The 21,990-nt window shown below is 51.4% G+C and overlaps 5 protein-coding genes across 5 annotated transcripts; 2 read left to right on the top strand and 3 right to left on the bottom strand.

The window, feature by feature from the left end:
• Positions 1-1,178: 1,178 nt before the first annotated feature.
• Positions 1,179-5,691, top strand: PSV08DRAFT_410569 (cytochrome P450; the record flags this gene model as incomplete). The annotated part of the gene is made up of 6 exons (XM_014228409.2): positions 1,179-1,381; positions 1,485-1,742; positions 1,792-2,575; positions 2,627-3,302; positions 3,718-4,190; positions 4,239-5,691. Exons 1-6 carry the CDS (start codon positions 1,258-1,260, stop codon positions 5,689-5,691), a joined length of 3,768 nt encoding a protein of 1,255 aa, XP_014083884.2. The 5' UTR covers positions 1,179-1,257.
• On the bottom strand, positions 5,689-9,855 carry PSV08DRAFT_225578 (uncharacterized protein; the record flags this gene model as incomplete). Its single annotated transcript, XM_014228411.2, has 3 exons — positions 5,689-6,179; positions 6,341-9,571; positions 9,640-9,855. The coding sequence occupies 3 exons, from the start codon at positions 9,853-9,855 to the stop codon at positions 6,102-6,104; spliced, it is 3,525 nt and encodes a 1,174-aa protein (XP_014083886.1). The 3' UTR covers positions 5,689-6,101.
• Positions 9,856-10,524: 669 nt separating this feature from the next.
• On the top strand, positions 10,525-17,627 carry PSV08DRAFT_392543 (uncharacterized protein; the record flags this gene model as incomplete). Its single annotated transcript, XM_066093536.1, has 2 exons — positions 10,525-12,196; positions 12,236-17,627. The coding sequence occupies 2 exons, from the start codon at positions 10,525-10,527 to the stop codon at positions 17,590-17,592; spliced, it is 7,029 nt and encodes a 2,342-aa protein (XP_065948921.1). The 3' UTR covers positions 17,593-17,627.
• A 553-nt stretch (positions 17,628-18,180) lies between these two features.
• PSV08DRAFT_402886 (Alpha/Beta hydrolase protein) lies at positions 18,181-19,149 on the bottom strand (the record flags this gene model as incomplete). The annotated part of the gene is made up of 3 exons (XM_014228413.2): positions 19,037-19,149; positions 18,494-18,976; positions 18,181-18,426 (listed from the first exon to the last, which is right to left on the bottom strand). Exons 1-3 carry the CDS (start codon positions 19,118-19,120, stop codon positions 18,181-18,183), a joined length of 813 nt encoding a protein of 270 aa, XP_014083888.1. The 5' UTR covers positions 19,121-19,149.
• A 1,879-nt stretch (positions 19,150-21,028) lies between these two features.
• Positions 21,029-21,523, bottom strand: PSV08DRAFT_248615 (uncharacterized protein; the record flags this gene model as incomplete). Its single annotated transcript, XM_014228414.1, has 1 exon — positions 21,029-21,523. The coding sequence occupies one exon, from the start codon at positions 21,521-21,523 to the stop codon at positions 21,029-21,031; it is 495 nt and encodes a 164-aa protein (XP_014083889.1).
• Between the last annotated feature and the right edge of the window lie 467 nt (positions 21,524-21,990).

Consider the following 21,990-nt stretch of genomic DNA (forward strand, 5'->3'; position numbering starts at 1 on the left):
CCATGTCCGTCAGAGTTGATGTCGGCGTCGAAGGGTAGATAGTTGCCGATAGAGAAGAGGCCAAGGGCTTGTTTCGCTGCAGTTGGGTGATATGGCTGCAGCAGGGTCAGGGTCCATAGCTGGGTGGGATGACGCCACAGGAGATACGTGTCGACTCTCCGTATTTCCAAGAAAGGCTGAGGAACCGGCGATAATAATGTTGAATGGGCATACAAGCGTCGGACATGCGACGTCGGCTCTCCTCAGGCAACTGGGGGCCCTATGATGAGAGTAGCGATGTAGGCAGGGATTGGCGTCTACTCAGCGGGCCATCGGCGTCACGCCTGCCGGCCGATCACTGCGCCTTTCTGGCCGTCATTCCTAGAATAGATTAGCCCCTTGCACTCCACACGCCAACCACACACCACCAGCATCAACCATCTTTTTGATGTGCGACTGCAACTACTACCCGCAACATTCATCCTTTTGAAGCTCTGGCGCTCCTGGATGGGTGCATGGGCGCGCCTCTGAACTCAGCATGCACCGACCTGCATCTGCCTCACCGTCCAAGAACAGGCACTGTGCTGCTGCTCATGCATGCAATTCCCCAGTGCTGATGATGTACGACGACTCTGACAGCAATTCTCGAGGGTTCGTAAATTACCTCGGGCTTGTGCCGATCCGCTCCCAATCGTTTTTGGCCACCCCGCCGTCCCCTCGTGTCCATGGTAGCGCATCGGTTCACGCCCAGCACCGGCGATACTGCAAGTGTGAAGCACAACAGCACCAGTGATCGCTGTGGCGCTTTCCTGCGGCGATTCTTTATCAGCTTGCTTCTTGGACGTCTAACTGGATGGGGATCAAGAGGCTTTCTGGCCAGGGCCACGCCAGAGATGCATGTCCACGATTCAGTCCAGCCAGGAAACCGCCCGTCTTTGCACACCAGTAAGGTCGTCGAACAAGCGGAGGCACCGGTTGCAATCAAAGCCCTTGAGCACGTCCAAGGCCCCGATGCACCGTCTCGGCTCTGACACGCAGCACCCTGCGGCTGTGCAGGGGATCTTGGTTTTGAAACTCCCTGCCCCGTCAGGGAAGATTGACGCCAGCAAGCTGACTGTTCTCGGCTGTGGAAAGGTCACCACATGTTCCGCCGATTCTATATGTAGTACCCCGTGCACCCACATTCCCTGTATAAGCCCGGACGTCTTTTGTGACCTCATATTCAGGTAGCCCTCCCACCTGGCAGCGTACCATTTTGTTCGCATACAGCTTGCCAGCATGGGATTCCATACCCTCCTACTAGCGCTTGCTTCGCTGAGTGCATATGCACTGTACAAGTTTTGGGATTCGTCCCGCCGCAATAGAATTCCTACAGGCCTCAAGCCACTACCGGGTCCAAAGGGTAAGACAATGACTTCGTGCACAGAACCCATTACTGGATCATCACTGAGCTCTTCTTTCATCTGGTGAAGCAGTACATGCCCAGGCTAACTCGTGTTAACTAGGCTATCCAATCATCGGCTCCGTACCTGACGTCCCAGACAAAAATGGATACATCAAGTTTTCGGACTGGGGCAAGCAGTATGGTCCAATCTACCAATGCAACCTAGCCGGGCACAACCACGTCTGGGTCTCAACGGATCAGATTGCAAAAGACTTGTTGTCCAAAAAGGCAGCCATCTACTCTGACAGGCCGCACATCCCATCTCTGATAGACGACAACCGTTCGAGTGCGCAATATCTTCCGCTGCTTAGCAGAAATGGTAAATGAGCACTTGAAAGCTATTGCAGTGCTGTTCTGACCCTTTGCAGACGGCCATACACGCCAAAGAAAGTTTGCGAACATCATTATGCGCGAGTCGGAAAAGGCATCCTTCCACCGATACCCCGAGCTCGAATCGAAGCGTATGATGGCCGAGCTGCTGGACGACCCCGATCAATACAACCACATTTTGGAATCCTACATCTCTCGTGTCACTTGTCGACTTGCTTGGGGCCACAGCGAAGGCAGCGACGAGCTGAAACAACGCGCACGTGAGCTTCTCATTGGCGTTTCTCCCACAGGATCTCTGAGCAACAAGCTTCCCTTCTTGATGGCACTACCTGATTGGCTCTCACCGCCCAAGGCATGGGAAAGACGACGTGCACTCACCGAACGCACATGGTTCCAGACTATGCAGGCCCAGGTTGTTGAGGATCTTAAGACAGGACAAGCAGCACCATCGTGGATGAAGACATTCCTAGATACTCGCAGCAAATGGGGCTTCAAATCTGATACAGAGGGTGCGTATGCTGTCGGCATGCACGGGATCGCAGGAGCTCTCACTATCGCTGCCCCTATGCAGACGTTCTGTTTGGCAATGGTCCATTATCCACAATATTTGCCTATGTTGCACGAGGAACTTGACCGCGTCTGTGGTGACCGACCCCCCCGCGCTGAAGACCGACCCAACCTTCCTTTTCTTCGGGCTATCATCCGTGAATGCCTGCGCTGGCGCCCACCTGTCCCTACCGGTATCCCCCACTACCTGACTCAGGATGACGAGTACAATGGTTACCATATTCCCAAAGGCAGTACTATACATCCTCTAGAATGGTAATTCTGCACCTAGCCCGTCGAACCTGAAGTATTCTAACAATATCACAGGGCTATTTCCCGCGAGCCTGATCTATACCCCGATCCCGAGGTCTTCAACCCTCTTCGATGGGTGAAGCCAGAGTATCCGACATACCAGGAACCTTTGACACAGTACCCTACTATCATCAACTCAACACAATTTGGCTACGGGAGACGAACGTGCACTGGCCAGACAGTGGCTGACGAGGATATGCTCATCGGCATCGGCTCTGTTGCATGGTTGTTTGACATCAAGAAATGCTCAGAAGACTCCGCCATTCGAGCTTCGACGGGTGAGACCAAGAAAGAGCAAGTGTATGGCTTGAACGAAAAGGCCTCCATATCAAACGAAGAACTAAACGCTGGAATTAACAACAAAGAAGCTACCATGGAGGAGAAGATCCTCGCCAAATTCACATATCCTGGATCTGAACCTGCCAATAATGCGGCACCAAGGAAGTCCAAATCTATCAACCCCACTTACAAACCCATGGAATGGGGTGACATTACCAAGAAGCCAGAAGATCCTACACTCGACTACTCCATCTTACTGATTGCAAAGCCAATCCCCTTCAAATTTGATCTCAAGCCCCGCAACGCTGAGCGAGTGAAGAAGGCCCGCGACATGTATAGAGAAGGAGTTGACAACGGTGACTTCCCCGACAGTAAGCAGTACTGGGGAGCAGACCAGGGACGTGGCCAGCCTGTAGGTTGGAGCAAGGTGTAGAGCGTCTTTTGCATGATTGGCGGTGCTTTGCAATTCTTTGGGGTATTAGTACTTACCCTGCAGCATTTATCAAGCGTATTTATACTCCAACAAAAAGCCTTCGCGTACAATGGTCATCGCATTCAGTCAGCTCTTGTTGTGCGACTTGCCCGGTTGGGTTTGGCGTTTGGGTTGACTTGGGACCACTCTTGGAAATTCTTCATTTCACACAAATTTGTTTTCACCATAATAAATAGCATAAAATTTACTTTGTGGCATCTGCATTTTTCTTCATAAGCGTCGATGAGCATTGTGCCGAAGCCTTGATTTGACTCACGTGATGTGCACCAGCCTTACACCAGCCTCGCACCAGCCACATGTCGTTAGCCATTTGCCATGACCGCATCGGACCGAGGGACCGGCAGCGCGACGACATAATCTCACCACGCCCGACGCGAACGACACACTTCAATGCGCCTACGATAGCTCAGCCAGCTCTTCGCGAGCGGTAAATCGCCCAATCATGTTTCGTCTCCAATTCACAGCCACGCGAACCCAAATCGCATCCTATCTTTTCGGCGTCGCGCTCTTCAGCATCAGCTTCCTCGTCTTCCTGAACAGTTCCATATCCTTCGTTATCACCCAGCGCATTGGCCAGTCGCATAATGTTGGCGATGCGGTCGGTACGCTGGGCTTTGCAGATGAGCTGGTTGCGCTGGTGGCATGTCCAGCGTGGGGCTTGCTGAGCGACAGAGTGGGTGTGAGGAGCGTTGCGGTACTCGGGTATAGCATTGTCGGGGTTGCGCTCTGGGTGTTTGTGCAGGCCAAGAATGTGTACCCCGAGTTGCTGCTTGCGAGAATTCTGTTCAGTGTGGGTGGGACTGCGACGTGAGTTTGACGGTGTCAACGGGTAGATGTAGGCTGATGTTCGTGTAGCGCGACTATGGTTACTGCGATCTTGCCTACTATGACTATCGTCAGAGATGTTAAGCCCGATCCGCGGTCACCGAACCTAGACCGTGACAGGACACATGCGACTGTTGCCTCGATATCGTCGGAACTTACTGTTACGCCTGCGCGCTTCCGGTCAAGCTCTCCAGAGGACTATACGCAATCGCAGCCAGCGAATAGAGATACCAGCGCATCTACGTCGCAAATCGCTGGCTTGGTTGGCACATTCACAGGATGCGGCGCATTGGTCGCGCTCCTCGTGTTTCTTCCACTACCAACAAAGTTCCAAAACGCCGGCGAGGGACCCGCCCAAGCAGTCGCAGATTCTTTCTATGTTGTTGGCGCAATCGCACTGCTCGTAGCCCTGGGCTGTTTCTTCGGCCTGCGTGAACTCCCCGGTGAAGAAGGAAAAGGCTGGAAACGCCTTATCCACAAGGGCGACCACAAAGACGTCGACTCCCACCTCACTCGCGACGTCGTACTATCTTATCCTCGTCTCTTCCTCGAAAGTGTCCGCCTCGGCTTCACCTCCCCCAACATCGGACTCGGCTATGTAGGAGGCTTCGTCGCGCGCGCCTCCTCCGTCGCTATTTCTCTCTTTATTCCCCTCTTCACAAACCACTACTTCCTCGCAACCGGCCGCTGCAAAGTTGACTCCAACAATCCCTCTGATATCAAAGTCGCATGCCCAGAAGCCTACAAGCTCGCCGCCATGCTGACGGGAATAAGCCAACTCATCGCCCTCCTCTCCGCCCCCATCTTCGGTTTCCTCTGCGGCCGCTTCCCACGCTACAACATCCCACTCATAGTCTCAGCCGTGGCGGGTATAGCAGGCTACTCCGCCTTCGGCTCGCTTACAAGCCCAGACTACAAAAGCAGCGACGGCACAGGCGCAATCTTCTTCATCGTGGCCCTCCTCGGCATCAGCCAAATCGGCGCAATAGTGTGTTCGCTTGCTCTCCTTGGCCGCGGCATCAACAATGATGAAGCCCCTTCTTCTCCGTCACACTTGCGCTCCCCGTCTCGAGCTGCTAGTATGCATGGAACTACGAATCACCCTTCTGCCGGCGCTACGCCACCGCATAGCCGGCCCATTACTCCCGTAGATGAAACTGCTTCTTTGCTCCCTGAGCATTCTCGCAGGGCTTCGCTCGCGGGCATCGCACCGCAATCTTCCTCGCATAATCACATCAAGGGATCCATTGCGGGCACGTACAGTCTCCTTGGTGGCTTTGGCATTTTGCTCCTAACGAAGGCAGGGGGCGCGCTGTTTGATAGTACGGGACCGGGCTCGCCGTTCTATATGATGGCGGCGTTTAATGCGATCTTGGGAGTTGTTACCGTGGGGGTTACTGGCGTGCAGGGTGTGAGGAGGTGGAGGGAGGCGCGCAAGTCGGAGCAGAGGTGGGGGTTGGGGATTGGGGGGTTGGAGAGCTAAGGATATGTGTGGTGTTTACATGTATGGGTAAGGGAGAGAAGAGATAATTGGCGTTTTGGGGGATGGGGATTCAACCGGATGATTGGACTAGGCGGGCTTATGAGGAATGTGGGAAACGAGATGTTTGGGATTTCCATGGGTTTTCGTGTAGCACAAGTACACATATATATCTCAGTCTTCTTTTTCCTATTAAACTTTTATTCTCCCCTTCAACAAGGTTGAATCTAAAGGTGCTTTTCTGGGTATCCACACACGTCTTTTCCCTCTCAACTCTGACGGATCCATCCCCCCCCAAATCTTTTATCTAAAAATGAATACAAACAACATCTGTGTACGCAAATTTTCACAAACCAACAGATGCGACTTTCATCACTTTTCCGTATCTAAAACATCACTCCATAGCAAAACATCTACCTTCCGTTTCGGCGCGCGTCCTCGATACTCGGTCTGCACTCTAGATTCCTAAGCCAAGGTTTATTCGGATCGACCTGGTGCCACCCAAACAAAACGTCATTTTCAGCCCTAGTTTCTCGGTTGGTATGGCTTGGTGACAGAAATAGCGAGCGAGGATGGGATTTTGATAGGAATAAGGAAAGAAGGAAGTAAGAAAGGAAGGGTAGGGGGGGAGAAGGGATTGAGAAAGACTCACCTTGTTACTTCCAGTCCAAGAAGTACCTCGTTGGATAGCGTAAACATAGTCGCGGAAGGGGTCACCGGTGGACTTGGAGGCTTCTGCTCGATTGGGAGGACTGATTTCACGAGCAAGCCTTGTTTGTGCTTGTGGGCGGGCATGTTTTGATGCGGAGGGGTGCGCGTGGGAGCTTGATGGGAGTGATTGACGAGGTCGAGCGTGCGAACTGGTTATATGATCTTGGCGAGATTTTCTGATTTTGTTAAAAGAGCTGGGAAGTGATTTTCGCGTTGGTACTTGTTTTCTTGGTGGGCTGATTGCAGTATCTAACTCTTCGAGTACAATATCGGCTTCTTCGAACGCTTTTTCCAGTGTCATTCTACCTTCGATGATACCTTTGCGGTACAGAGTGTCGCGGATGCAATCTTTGTAGAAACGGTGGTAGGGTTCAGCGTTTTCTCCGCGATCGAGACACTCCATGGCGTAGTCACGGTAGTCTGTTCGGTTGCGGATGATGAAGTCGTCCCATTGCCATTTTGGCACCATCTTGTCTTCCAAATCCAATATGTAGATTTGCTTGCATTGGTTGTGGAAGTGCTTTGTATCGCCCTTGTATTCGGGGTACGCGGCTTTGAAGGAGTCAAAGACTGTCATATGGCTGCCTTGGTCAGATAGGATAGAAGCGCCTCGAGGCTGCTTGCTCTGAGTCGGGTACTTGTTAGCTGGTGAGATCTGCGCTTCTTCTCTCGACTGAGCTTCTTCATACAACCGCCGTGACTGAGTAGATCCAGTTCGGTGTACAGGTACGGGACTTGGGTCGGCATACAGGCTCTGGTGTCGGGGTGATCTACTGATAGATCTCATTCCGTTGTCGGGCCTATCCGCGCTATCCAGATCCATAGCACCAGCGTCATGTTCCTCCACAATAGCTCTTGAAGTTTCGGGCCGGCTCTCGAAACTTGTGCTCGAATTTCTGTTTTCTCGAAATCTACGAAGAGACTCTTCCCGCTCCTCACGCAACCTGGCAACTGGATCAACTGTAACAGGCGAGTTGTCTCCGAAGCCGACAATCTTGATCTCCCTTCGCTTTGTGTGCCTTTGATTGCTCTTTGTTGGTGACACTTGGAGCTTGCGTTTGGTCGATCCTGATGTGGGCTGAGGTGTGTTTAATGGGAGTTCAGAATAGGATTCCTTGTGTGGCGATTTTGTAGACTCTAGGGTCTCATTTGAAATCAAGGTGGATTCCTCTTTGACGAGCAAGTCTTCTGAAACTCGCAGATTCCCTTCAATAACAGCTATACTAGCCGTCGCTTCCGTATCCAGAGCCCCATCACGCATCTGCACATCTCCACGACTACGGCTAATTGTATGTCTAGCCACTCGACCATGCATCTCTGCTCCCTCTTGTGGGCCTCTGGCTTGTTGTTTTAGCGGGGGTTTTGCCTTATCCGTGTGACTTGGCGCAATCTCAACAGAACTTGCAGCGTCCGGCATGTCGTAAGTACTCTGGATGACGGAGGTGGAAGACGTATCTTTACTCTCACCGCTGGAGTTTTGCGCTTGCTTTGAAATGGGTTTACTGGGTGGGACATGTTCTAAAAACTGTGCCCTTTTACCTTTGGAATGTGGTGTTTCCCTAACCTGAACAATCGATTGCGATCGGTTTGGTTTAGGGCTGGACACGACGGGGATACTTTTCGATGGACTATCATTCTCTGCAACATCATCACCCAATGCTTGTGGCACAGATTCCTCCATTTCCATGTCGTCGTCAGAGTCTGCGGGATTCTGAGCCACTGGCGGCGAAGACTGGGGCTGAGCGGACTTGTCGTCAGAGAGATCAATGACTTCAGGATGACGTGATCGTTTATTCAATGGACTATACTGTGTCTTAGAGGGCGACTCCGTGCCTGGCATCTGATTATCAGCACTGGAATCTGGAGGCAGGTCCAGGTAAGGGTTCGCAGGCTTCTGCGGTCGCTCTGGAGTGGGTTCCCAAGAAGAAACCTCAGCACTCGAGTCATCATCATCCTGAGTGGTCTGGGGTGCCGATTCTGCAGAGAGGTTGATTCCTACCGGTACGCTATCGGGTGAAGGGTCAATGTCAGATTCAGCGTCGCTGTTCCCGTCATCTTGAACGCTCGCTCGCTCATCTGCAATCCTATGAAGTGCTTGGAGAATTAATTGTGGCATATTTCCGTCCTGGAAAGGTGGACAACCGGGCTGAGGCTTCAACCAGCTTGCGTCTTTCGCTAAGCACTGTTGTTGCAGCGAAGATACCTTGAGAGTCTCGCTATTGAAAATGAAGCCTTTCATCCAAGAGCATTCTGGGGCTGTAGAACTCTCCTCAGAATCAACATGGGCATCCTTATCTGCCGCCGGAGCAGACTCTGTGGGTTCTCTGCCCCTGGATATGGAGAGTGAAGCCGCTTTGTTGGGATTTTCCTTACGTTTGGGAAAAGCAGGTGGGCCTTCGGCATCTTTGCCTTCTGTTGTGGAGCGGCGTGCACCTTGGTTTGATGATTCGATTGCTGGCTCTAGGGACGACTCTGCTGCTCTATCGACACTTTTCTTTCTAGCAAATGCGCTCTGTACGAATCGTGGCTGAGACGATGTATCTGTGCTGCGTTGAATCTGATTTTGATTCTTACCGAGTAAGCTGAGCAATTTCTCCCGTTCGGCTTCGTCTTTCCGAATCTCGACTCGTTGTGTGTTCCCTGCCAGTACTGGCTCGAGCCTGGTCACGCCAATAACCTGGGGTTCGTCGGCGCGCATTCGAATTGGATGCTGTACTTGCGTCCCAAACGCTGCCTGATTATAGGGCGTCTGAGAGGCCGGATTGGTAGTGCTGTCTTGTACATCATCCATAGTATCAACCATGATGTCGTCCACTTGTGCCTCACTACGCGACAGGCATCGACGGTCTTCCCGCGCGCGGGTATCGTCCAGCTGTTTCTGTGCCGTAGCAACTGCACTCGCGCAATATACAGACGGCAATTCTCTACCGTGTAAATCGCAAACCGTCTGGCAACATTCGCCTAGCCAATCAATCTGATGAAGCAAGAAACGAAACCTTGAGCGCGGCGGCCCGTACGAGGTGTATCTGATTGTATACCTGCGTACGGCAACAGTGCTACCGGGTGCCAAACAGGAAAACGCGGGGTACCGGATAGCAAAGTCTTGAGCGCAGTCGGGTGTGAGATGGGCAACTACGCGGCATCGGCCGTCAGTCAGAGTCCAGGGCTGAGTCTAAGGGCAGATTAATTAGGCGAGATGCAGAGGATGAGGATGCATAACAAAAGGCACGTGAAACGCACCTGGAGGACGTGCAATGGGCTGTCGACTTCGGGGTGGATGTAGTTTGCAATGTCCAAGCAGGAGCCGTTGTCGTGATAGAGACCCTCCCAGGCCCTGTCCCGCCCAGTCTTGACGCCTGATTTCTTCTTCTCGTGTCTCTCGTGGAGCCAATGATTGCCCAGTACCAGCTGCCACTCAAAGGTATCTGCAAGCCAGGCTTTCAGCTGCACGGCCATGTATACCGAGCGTGGATTTGGCGGTTGTGGACGCGAGACGCGACGCGTTTGCTCTGGGCAAGCCGGGCAAGGATGGGACGGGCGACAAAGTGCAGTGGAGAGGTACCAGCAATGACATGGCAGATGCTCTAGACTTCCAGGTATCCCAGAGACTGCTTATGCATCTAGCTTTCTTTCATCCTTCCTCTCACTCTCTCCATGATTTTGTTTCACACAGGCGCGCGCCTACTCTTCACCGTAGTGGCATGCTTTGGGCACCTGTGACGGGGCGGCGACCTGGCAAATGGCGGGGCGGCGGGGCGGAATGGGCTTGGCGGCGGCGCGTCATAGCCCGCTAGCAGGTCGGCGGTGCCTCTGCCGCAGCATCACGAGTTGTTCTGCTGCAACTAGTCGCTGTAGCCTATCCTCCATGCCTATACACCTTACTGACTGGCATCTTTTTTACCAACATGTTCCACCTGTGACACGCCCTCGACTCCTTGCTTCCGCCCTCGCTTCCTGCGCGGTAGGCCTGTGTGCAAGTGTGACGAAACTTTAGACTTCCACCTTACCTCACCTCTTATCAGCCCATGATCCTCCGTGAAGCCTGATGCCGCCCTTCACTTATTGCCGTCGACCGCCTGCCGCCTTGATTTACTCTCCGCAGTCTCTATTCCCTCGCCAGTAGCCATGTCGGGCGACTCGCGGCGGGGGTCGCTGCAGCCCTCACTGAACCAGCTGCACGCAACGGCGTCCCGCTCCGATACGCTCACTACCTTCGACGATTTCACTGTACCCCCCGCCCCCTCTGTTGTTGGCGAGCCCAAGGGAATCGATCTGGTCCAGGGTGGCTTCAGTGGCCTGTACAGCCGCTTGCGCGCTTCTGTGGGGGGTGCGAGGGACCAGCCTCAGGATGGGCACGGTAGCATTGCTAGCAAGACCGCTACACCACCTTCTTCAAGGCATGGAGTCACCAATTCCAGTCCTGGTACTACTTCTGTGTCATCGCCCATTGTCGCGTCCGGGCCATCGTCGAGGCTACAATCGCCAGCGACAGCCACCTTTGCCGAAGCTCTTCCTCCCTCGCGCGACTCCAATATTTCTAGCACAACGATAACAAGCAAGGCTTCTATCTCCACAACCCGATCTCGACCCTCCATTGCCCCGACCCTCGATACTGTGTCCGCTTCTCGGCAGGATGATGCCTACGTCTTGAGTCCTGTTAGTACTCACTCCAAAGCACATGGCACATCCCACACAGACCTACCGAGAAGCAACACGCCTCGAGATCTTGCACACCAAGACGATGATGACATAGATGACGAGGGCATGGCGACCACTGGGCTTGAAGGCTCCGCGAGCGACGGTGCCAGGTTCAAAAATGGAGCAGATGTCTCCCGTGATAGTTTGAGCAGAGTCACTTCTCGAGCAGACAGCCAATACCAACCTCCTCGCTCTGCGGCCAGCAAGGCGAGAGACCAGCTTGAAAAGTCTGCAGAGGCAGCCCAAGCCAACCACGCTACCGGTAATTCCCAAAGTTCATCACATAAACCAGAACCACAACGTCCGCCCCTACTTTCGGTCGGTCCCTCACACCTTCCTGGCTACCACCTCTCAAGGGCTTCTTCTTCCGATGGCTTGAGCTCTGCCGCAACCACCTCGACCATCCGCACTCCTACCGTACCTCCCATTGAAGAGATTCAACGCCGAACCCAGGCTGCACCTGCGGGACAAAGCGCAGCACGGAGCACCTTTACACAGATGCGGAGGAAAATCTTGGATCGCGAGTTTTGGATGCGGGATGAGAACGCAAAAGCCTGTTTCAACTGTGGTGATGCGTTTACTACCTTTAGACGAAAGCACCACTGTCGGACATGTGGACAAATCTTCGATTCCAAATGCACTTCGATCGTGTCTGGTAAGATCTTTGGCCAACAGAGCAATCTCAAGGTTTGCAAGCCATGCGAAAGCATCATATACGGTCACGACGAGGACTCTTCCGATTTTACAGATGACGGTGACCAGGCTTCCCTGTACGATCATGGTGATCAGGTTCATTACTCGGACAACGACGAACCTGATCACGTTGAGAGTGATTACACAAAAATTGGAACACCGACCATTAGCATTCCCATGTCCAGAAAGATTGGCAGTGAAAAAAAGCGTCGACAGCATGTTATAGAAGTTGGTCCTCCAACACTAGCTCGCCCCAGTTCTTCGCGCTCTCTACGGTCTATGGGAGGCCGGCCACGCTCCTCTAGCCATAAACGGCACCCTTCTAAACATCAGCACATGCGAAATGTCAAGCATGATGACCGAGCACCTTTTCATCAATATCACGACAACTCACGTAGTCAACCTAGTCTGTCGGCTTTCCATCACGATAATATCATTGACCCAGATCTTGCGCCATTCATGTCTGATGAAGGCTCGAGTGAAGAAGAACATGCCAGCATTTTTGCAACGCTCAGGGAAGACCCTGCTGCTAGTGCAAACCTTGACACCGAAAAGGGCGGGTTGGGCGGCATCCTGGCTGCGATGAGGAAGGGAAAATCTAGAGCTGGTGAGAGGAGTGTCATAGGCACAGGACATGCTCGAGACGCAGACAACGTCAGCATCACGAGTCGCAATGGCAACCGGCCATCTCGGCGGAGAAATCTCAGCGTGAGCAGTGTGACACATAGAGCCTCACCAAGACGGTCTAAGAGCAACACTTTGCTGAGGCCTTATACTGGCTATGGTGCTAGTGGTCCAGGCACACCGCAACTGCAGCCATCTCCATCGCCAACACCCTCGGGATCAAGGATTACGCGTAGTGCATCAATGCAGGGCATGACACCCAAAGTCGAACTCAACAAAGCTAGTCTTGACCATGCGCGAAAGTTATTGATTCAGATGCTTAACGACTCGGACGTACCACATGCATCCAGCTGGGAAAAGGCCTTGATTCCAATTCTGCGGCAATGCACGGATGATGTCAACCCTGACGTGGATCGAGGGGATGACATTGATGTTAGAAATTACATCAAACTGAAGAAAATTCCAGGTGGCAAACCAAAGGATACAGCGTACATCTCTGGAGTTGTTTTCACCAAGAACGTCGCCCTACGAAGCATGCCACGTAGCATACCTAATCCACGGATTGCGATCATAACCTTCGCAATCGAATATGCACGGCATCAAGCACATTTCATGAGCCTGGAGCCCGTCATCGCACAGGAGCGTGAATACCTTCGTAATCTGGTCAGTCGCATAGTAGCTCTTGAGCCCCATGTCTTGTTGGTGCAGCGCAATGTGTCGGGCCTCGCCCTTGAATTTTTGGAACAAGAGGGGATAGCCGTGGTTCACAATGTCAAACCCACAGTGCTCAACGCTGTTGCTCGCTGCACGAATTCGAGGATGATTTCATCAGTCGACAAGCTCGCGATAGACCCATCCCATTTAGGATCCTGCAGCAGCTTCGACGTAAAGACATATGTGCACCGCAATGTGAAGAAAACATACATATTTCTTTCTGGATGTCAAAAGGAACTCGGATGCACAATCGTGCTGAGGGGCGCGAAGAGTGAGGAACTTTCGAGGTTGAAACGCATCACCGAATTCATGACTTACGTTGTCTACAACCTTCGTCTGGAGACTTGTTTGATGCGAGACGAGTTCATAGATACACCTACAACTTCTATGACTGGTACTCTTGCATCTTCCACTGAGCAAGACGACCGGCAAGCACAGAACGTTGGAGTTGATTCTGCCACTCAACGGGCGGGCGATCAAGACCAGTCCAATGACGCCGCCCCCTCTTACTACAGCGATATGGTTGAAAATCACCGGACAAAGATCCTGTCCTCATCGCCTTTTGTCAAGTTCATGCAACCCTATCTGCTTGAACAGGCTCGTCAGTACGAAGCGAAACTGGGGCATCTCAAGAAGCTCAAAAATCAATACACTGCTGACGGCCCCGAAGACGACGAAAAGGCTGGGGAGGTGGGTCAGAAATTCGAGCTCGTGCAACCCGAGATGGTCCATACGGTTGTTGAAAAGGCGTCCAAGCAGGTTCGAGAGTTTCTGTCTGCTGTTCACGAATCCGAGTACGACAGAGCTATGCAACAGTATATGACACAAAGACGTCAGTGGGAACAATATCTTTCTGGAAATACCGATCTTTACGACCCATTCAATCATCAAAAAATTGCCGTCCTTTACAGCGTGGTCAACACGATAACTTCTACTCCGTGTATTGGACCCGAGATCATCGCCCTTGGCTTCTATCAAGAGCATGATTACGACGATGGTTTTACGCCAGACTGTACGCTTGGACAGTATGTAGAGGACCTCTGCACTTCAGCCAGTGTCGCCTGCGAAGTAGGCAATTGTGATCGAAGGATGCTTGACCATTCTCGTCAATATGTGCACGGCGAGGGCCAAATGACTGTGGTTGTTCAGAAGTATCCTCCAAAACTGAAGGGCATGTATCAGACCATCCTCATGTGGAGCTGCTGTAGGATATGTGGTCAGGAAACCCAGGCTTTCCCCATGTCCGAATGGAGTTGGAGATATTCTTTCGCAAAATACCTCGAACTGACTTTTTGGAGCACGCCACTGCACCCCCGGGCAGGTATATGCCCACATGATATCCACAAGGATCACGTCCGCTACTTTGGGTATAATCACGTTGCTCTTCGAATCCAATATGACCCCGTGCCAATGTACGAGGTCATTGCGCCGAAGCCCAATGTCACCTGGAAGGTTGATAGCGACCTGAAATTGAAGAACAGTCAATACCTCATGATTGAGGAAAAGCTGGACTGCTTCATGGCGTCACTCCGTGCTCGTATCCAAGGCATACACGTTGAAGACGTCATACCAGAAAAGGTTGATTTGTGTCGGAAAGAGGTCGATCTGCTTCTCAAGCGCGCAAACGAGGAGCATGAATGGTTAAAAGCGAAGCTCCAAGACAAGTACATGAGCTCAAAGTACTACGAGATCATTCCTATGAACCGTGCCATTCGTGCTATTCAAGAGAAAGCCATTGCTTGGGATGTGACCTTTACGGAGTTTGAGCAGCAATTCTTTCCTACTGAGCGGGATATCCGAAGATATGCGAACATGCAATTGAAGCGGTTCCTGGAGCGCGATGAGTCGACAAGCTCATTAGCATCGGTTGAAGAGGGCACCGAGTCCGGCGCAGACGATTCGTACATGGATGAGAAAGACGAACCCATAGCTTTATCTCCTAGGCCGTCCAACATGTCCCCAGAAATGGCCCGTGATATGCTGAGTTCTGTTGTTAAAGAAGAGGGTTCGACTTCCGATCCACCCGCTGACGAGACACCTTCGACGCCAGAGAGCAAGACTCCCACTTCTCCAAAGGCGGCCGCTGACCTGGAAATTCAGACGCCGCGTGAGGCAATAGAACGGGAGGATGTACGCCACCTCGATTTGGCTATTTCATCTAATTTCCCAGACAGCCGTCCCATCGCCAGTGAAGAGCTCAACAATAGTCCTATTGTTGCTTCCGACCCTAGCAGATACGACGAAGGGTCTCCTACGCCTACAAGTCCACCCAAAGTGAACCCTCTTGACAAGCAGCTCGCAGAAGCAATTGAAAACATGCCTAGTAGCCCAACGACCCTGCAGTCTGCTCCTAGTCCGGCTACAGAAAGCAAGATACCTCGTCCGGTCGAATTAGCTAAGCGTGAAACTGCTGCAAGACCGGCGTCGCTTGTCAGAACACAGTCTCAGCCGGGCAACATTGCAAAGCACATAGGCCCTTTCCCAGGATCGTCAGCCCTCAACAACGGGCCTACTACGCCAAAAGCTATTGCCAATGACAGCTCTAAGGCATTCGAACGCATGACTGAGCGACTAGGAATGGGAGCTTCTAAGCAGACCAAGTCATCCTCTCGTATTCCACGATCTATTCCCTACAAGAGTCAAACCAAGGTGTCAAAGATTGCACAGCACTTTGAACAGCTGTCAAGAGAATTTCAGAACCAACGCATGCGTGAGCGACGCAATGATCGTGCCCGGCAAGTGCGTGCTTTCCCACTAGCCTCCTCAAAGCCAGTTGTCGAGGTATATAAGAATGTGCATGACGCTGTGCAAGAAAGTGAGGATTCCGACGAAGAGACACCTGCGCAATCTCCTTCCAGGGGTAGTCTTGACAATAGCACCCTCGATACCAGCACTTTTACGGAGAATGCAGACGACACGACCACGGCTTCACAGTCACCTGTTGAGGAACGTCATAGCAAAGATGGACTGCTGGTACCTCCACCAAGAGACGACGAGTCGCCCAAATCTCGCATCCACTTTCCTCCGGATATTGACAATGATGTTAGTGACACAGAGACTACGCCAGAGGATATCCCACTGCCCGACAGTCTTGCTAGTTCTCAGCTCTTAAATCTCAGCGATTCTCAGTTGGAAAATTCGCTAGAACTACCCAAGCACGAGAAGAACACTTTGCTCAAGATTCTGACAAGCTTTTGGTCAGAGCGATCGGCTAGTGGCTGGACACCGCTTGAGTACCCTTTTTCGCAGATTGAACATGTGTGGGAGAACTCCGACATCATTATTCGGGAAGACGAGCCTAGTTCCATCATCGCCTTGGCTTTGTCATGCCCCGACTATGTGGCTAAACGACAGTCGTTCCGCGATTTGAGCACAGGTTCTGATGGCCATATTGAGACCTTTGAGGAGTCTGTTGAACGTAATCTACTCCACGAGGAAAATCACAACATTCGCTATAGCTTCACGAACCGTGGAGTGAAAGCACACTGCAAAATCTTCTATGCGCAGTCATTCGATGCTCTTCGCCGCAAATGCGGTGTTGCTGAGCGTTTCGTTGAGTCTCTTTCTCGATGCTCCAAGTGGGATTCCAAGGGTGGAAAGTCGAAATCTATCTTCTTGAAGACCCTTGACGATCGGTTTGTGTTGAAATCTCTCTCCCCAATAGAGGTGCAAGCTTTCTTCAAGTTTGGGCCCAACTACTTTGCCTTTACGCACCAAAATCTATTCAAGTCTCTGCCTAGTGTCATTGCGAAGATGTTTGGGCTTTTCCAAGTCCAGATCAAGACGCCTACTGGCCGAGACTTTGATTGGTACATGCTCGTCATGGAGAATCTCTTTTACGATCGCGAACCCAACCGGCGCTACGACCTTAAAGGTAGTATGCGCAACCGAAAAATCCAGGCCACTGGCGAGCGCGATGAAGTTCTTCTCGATGAAAACCTTGTAGACATCATTTATTCGGAAACTCCCATCTTCGTCCGTGAACACACCAAGAAACTACTCAAAGCCAGCGTCTTCAACGACACCTTGTTCCTCTCGCAGAATAACGTTATGGACTACTCACTCATGGCTGGCTTCGACGACACAAACCGCGAAATCATTGTCGGCATTATCGACTGCATCCGCACGTACACATGGGACAAGAAATTAGAGAGTTGGATCAAGGACCGTGGCAAGAACAAACCTACAATCACATCGCCCCGCGATTACCGCAACAGGTTCAGGATCGCCATGGAAAAGTACATTCTCCAAGCACCAAATTGTTGGCACCAGTTCAGCGGCAGGCTTGTGGGCCAGAGCATGGATGGACGCAGGACGATAGGTGATAGCGGGGCTGCTGCACCAATGGAGCCAGGCCATAGGAGGGTATTCAGTAATGCAAGCACAACAGGGTCGGCGAGTGGAAGGGACATGGGCGCAACACTAGCGTGGGGCTCGGGTCCGCGTGACTCTAGAAGATTCTAAGATTGGTGAGCAGAGTTTACGACAGCAGAATGAGTCTTCTTTTTCTTTAAAAGAGAGTGATGATTAGCTAAGCATAGCGTTGGTGTTGAGGTAATTTGGTAGCTCTGGGCATTCTTCTTTCTCTCCCTTGACGAATGTTAAACCTTTTTACTTGACATGAGATTTCGATCACTGGAATTCATTGCTATCATTCTGTCATTAAATTTCCCTCGTCCTGTAACAGCTTGTTCTTGAGAGATTTGTCGAGTCTCAGCTAATATCTTGTTTCCAACATGCACAGGTTATTCGATGTCAATGAAATCCCAAAACAAGAGACAGACTGACAAGTAACTTATATACAATTGTCACAAAATAGCTATCTACACAGTAAGCGTAACCGCATGACCACATAATCATGCTAAATTTTCAAAAGACTTCCAGCCTGAAAGCTGATAGAGGAAAGGAGGAAAGGACAGACGAGAAGAAAGAATATGTACAATCCATGCGACCTAGGACCTTCTTGCTTCTTCTTCTGAAAAGGCGAAGGAGAGAAAAAGAAGACTCTGCCGCATCGAGATTTTTCACTCGCCCGCCGGGAAGCGTAGAGCTCTACTTGGTAGCAGGCTTAAGCTTGTCCAAATCCTTAGACTGAACTTGCCATCCATCAGCCTGGTAACCGTTACTGAACCACTGAGCAGCAGTCTGGTCGCCCTTGAGGGTCCACTTGGCCCAGTTAAGGATTGCGCGGCCGAACTTGCCGCCGTTTGCGTCGCCAAGGGTACCGCCATGGCCGACGGGGATGTTGCCTTTCCACGAAGGAGTACCGGCGGGGAGGTTACGGTAGTCACGCTCGCCCTGTTATCGCAATTAGCATCGCCATTTTTTTTATTGAGACAAAAGGAGGGTTTGTTGGAGAACTCACGTTCGGGTACGCAATATCACCAGTTCCACCGAGGACAAAGAGAACGGGCTTCCTCCACGACTTGGCGGCGTCGGTGTTGGACAGCAGTCCCGAACTGATGATTCCGACGGTGTCGACGCGCGGGTCGTTGAGGTTGTCGGCGGCTTCGACGCCACCGCAGGAGAACCCAGCGGCCATGATGCGGCTGGCATCGACGTTGGCGTAGCGGCCTGTGCCGGCGGTCTTGGTGATCCAGTCGATAGCTGCCTTCATGGTTTGAGCGTTGGATGAGCCGCCGCCGTTGAGGCCGCCCTCAGAGATGGCGAGGAAGCCGTTGGCGGCCATGTTACGGAGCAGAGCGCTGTTGGAGCGGCCGTCGGTGCTGCAAGCGCCATTGCCCCAGACGAGGACGGGGTACTTGCCGTTGGTCGGGTTGCCGGCGGGGAGGTAGATGGTGTGGCCTGGGAGACCGGAATCCATGTATGGATCTGTGCTACCGGATTGCTGGAAGGGAAAGTGTTAGAATGGTGGTCCTTGTCTTGTGAGATAGAGTAGTCTACGTACACGAGCTTCGAGGTCAACAGGCGAGGCTGTGACACTGCCCATGGAGGAGAGCGCCGCGAGGACGAGGCTGAATGAGTACTTCATCTTGTAGAATGCGAGCAAATGCAACCAAGCCTGTGGTGTGTAGAGAAGAAGAGAAAGGCGAAGTCGAACTTGTCGATGATCAAAAGCAACTGATTCAGAGAATAGCAGATCGTTTTTATATGTACACACAGCGGTGTCCGTTCATTTATTTTTACCCTTACCCACCCGTATCCCCGCCACCATGTTGGAAGCCCTTCATGGGTCCAAATTCCCCAAACTACATCGAACATCCATGAACACGGGTATCCACTACACCCGTCTCCACTCCCCCCTCCTTTCCAAACAAACGTTTTAATTTGTTTCAAAACCTTGTGTCTGTCCAAAGTGTCAAGGACCACTCCACTTTTTAGGTGGCCATGCAACAACATGCTCTCTCCCTATTATTTTTACCCTTCGGCCTTACTGACTCGTCGGGTGGAGAAGGGCTGAGTGGGTAAATGTCCGTGAGTGTCGTCGAAACATGGTGTGCGGGCCCGTGCGTGGAGCTTTCTATGGGGTAAAGATCGGAGGAGATGGGGGGTTGCATAAATTGGGTGTGCATGATGAAATTATCAGCGTGCTGTTATATGGGGTTCTAGTACGGAGGAACTCGTGTCCGGGTGCAGACAAACACGTAGGTATAGCTAATGGTCTTTGTTTCTATTGAGGCTATTGTTGCCAGCTGGTTGGGTCGACGCAGCATATCGGTTCTTCTCCAAATTGAATCTTTTACTACTTGGCTGGCTATAACGTATAATAATAATCGTCATTTGCGTGAGTTTCTTGATTGGGGAGGTCACGCGATTGTGACATGTCGTTTGCCAAGCACAGTAGTGCTTCTAGTGTTAATATCCCTGAAGATTTTGGTCACGGCAAACAAAGGCTTGGCCGGTGGTTAAAAGAATGGCCACCAGATGGTTGTTGTTGATATTGAGGGAATCGCGTATCGGGAAAGATCGTTCAAGATCTGGACAGTATTGTTCCGGGTGCGGGGAAGAAGGAATTAGTGCACGGCGGGGACGCAATGCAGATTGGTGTCTTGCGCCCTTGGTTAGTACGCATGCGGTTTAGAGCCGATGATGGCATGCATGACCGTGGCGTTCTGTAGAACTGCCGATGTCGCTGTTTTTTCTTCTTTCGCCGTTAAACTGTGTTTTGAAACGTTTTTATTGACAACCTGACATCACTCTAATCTTCTGACACTCTGAAACGGGGATTGGACAGTGTTCTTGGTGCACGTCGGTGCAGTTCGGTGCTTACCGTATATACTGCACTACCCTAGTACATACGCTTCAAACGTCAAGGGTATTTATGTCAACTTTATACCATCTTGTGTCCTTTGCGCGGATTACTGGCTTCTACGATTTTCCATTGGAGCATTCCAAGGGTTCTCGTCTCGTACGCCCATCCGTACTCGTCCGCTGCCAAGCGCCGAAGCTGGCCATCATGTTAATTAAATCGCGGTGTCAGGCTGGCCCGGTGAAACACCCAAACACTTGGCGAAAAAGAAGATATGCCAAGAATTCTCTTAACAAAGTATCCTTGTTTCGTGTCCATTCCTTGCTATATCGTGAGGTTATGGTTCTGGTTATATTTGCAATGGATGTTCTGTCATGTTTGCTCCACCAATAGGCCTTGCAAGGTCGTATGGTTAATTCATCCACCTGGACACCATAACAATCTGACAAATTGAAAATGCCTCTCAATCAGCCGACAGGAAAGGCTCAAAACAAACCGAGGCAGATTGTAGACCTGATCCATTCCTTCACATGTACTCAGTTCACCCTCAATGTTGAAGCATGACGACAACCTGCCATGTCGGCAGAAACGTGCTCAATATAGGAGATAGATCAGGCACTTGAAACGCCAAATCGGCGTCTGCGCCTGCACGATGTTAGCTCCCGCGATCCGAATCTCAACCAAGATACCTTACCCTGTCATTGTTGGAGCAGAAGCGCTACCAGTTGCAGCGGGCGCCGTGCTATCTTTCTTCCACGCCAAGACACCCAGCATAAAGCTAACAAACCAGAAGATTGCACTCAGAAAAGCAAAAGCCTGAACGGTATTCCACTTTCCACATAATCCCTCTCTTGCACTCATCGCGTACCAGTTCCATTTGCTTCCGCAGTGCATGATATCTTCGTACCAGTCATTTAGTAGACCAAAGACGGCAAACCAGGCACCACAGAAGAGCAGATCGCCTACAATGTGGGTGACGGGGTAAATTGCGCTAGAAATGAGCCAGATGAGAGACGCAATGACTGATATGGAGGAAATGATGGCGCTGTAAAAGAGGCGACTGAAGGGGCCGATATCATGCTCATGCTCGAGATAGAGAAGGTAAGATGACAGTCCTAGGACGACGGTTGCGCAGATGAACTGCGCCAAGCGCAATGCCATAAAGGCGAAACGGGAAATACCCATGGTGTTCTTGGTGGTGCTGGTGGTACTGATGGTGTGAAGAAGCGGGGTTTCAAGCTGAGAGTTGTTGTTGTAAGTTTTGGATTTGGTGGATAGGAAATTGTGGTTAATGTGATAGGAAAATATGGCGTTTCTCTCACTTTGTCGTTAGTAGGACTTTGAGCTTCACCTGTAGTTTACCTATTGTGCCAGGCTGACGTGAACCAATGACCTCCGATTGCAAGCAACTATTCCATATGCTATCTCACCTACTGACTGTCCATTTGCTGCATTCACACAATTCGGTCGCACGAATCCAACCTGTAGATGCCATGCCATCAATATCGGCATAGATTCCATTGAGTTGATAGGATACTAGTAGTGTTTGCTCCTTCTTGGCGTCCCAATTGAGCTTACACCAAACAGCATGGAACATATTGAGGCACAGCAAATACCCAAGACAGCGATTAAGAGAGTATCCAACTCAGATA

This window comes from Bipolaris maydis (assembly GCF_028858645.1).
Source record: "Bipolaris maydis strain C4 unplaced genomic scaffold PSV08scaffold_9, whole genome shotgun sequence".
NCBI lineage: Eukaryota > Fungi > Ascomycota > Dothideomycetes > Pleosporales > Pleosporaceae > Bipolaris > Bipolaris maydis.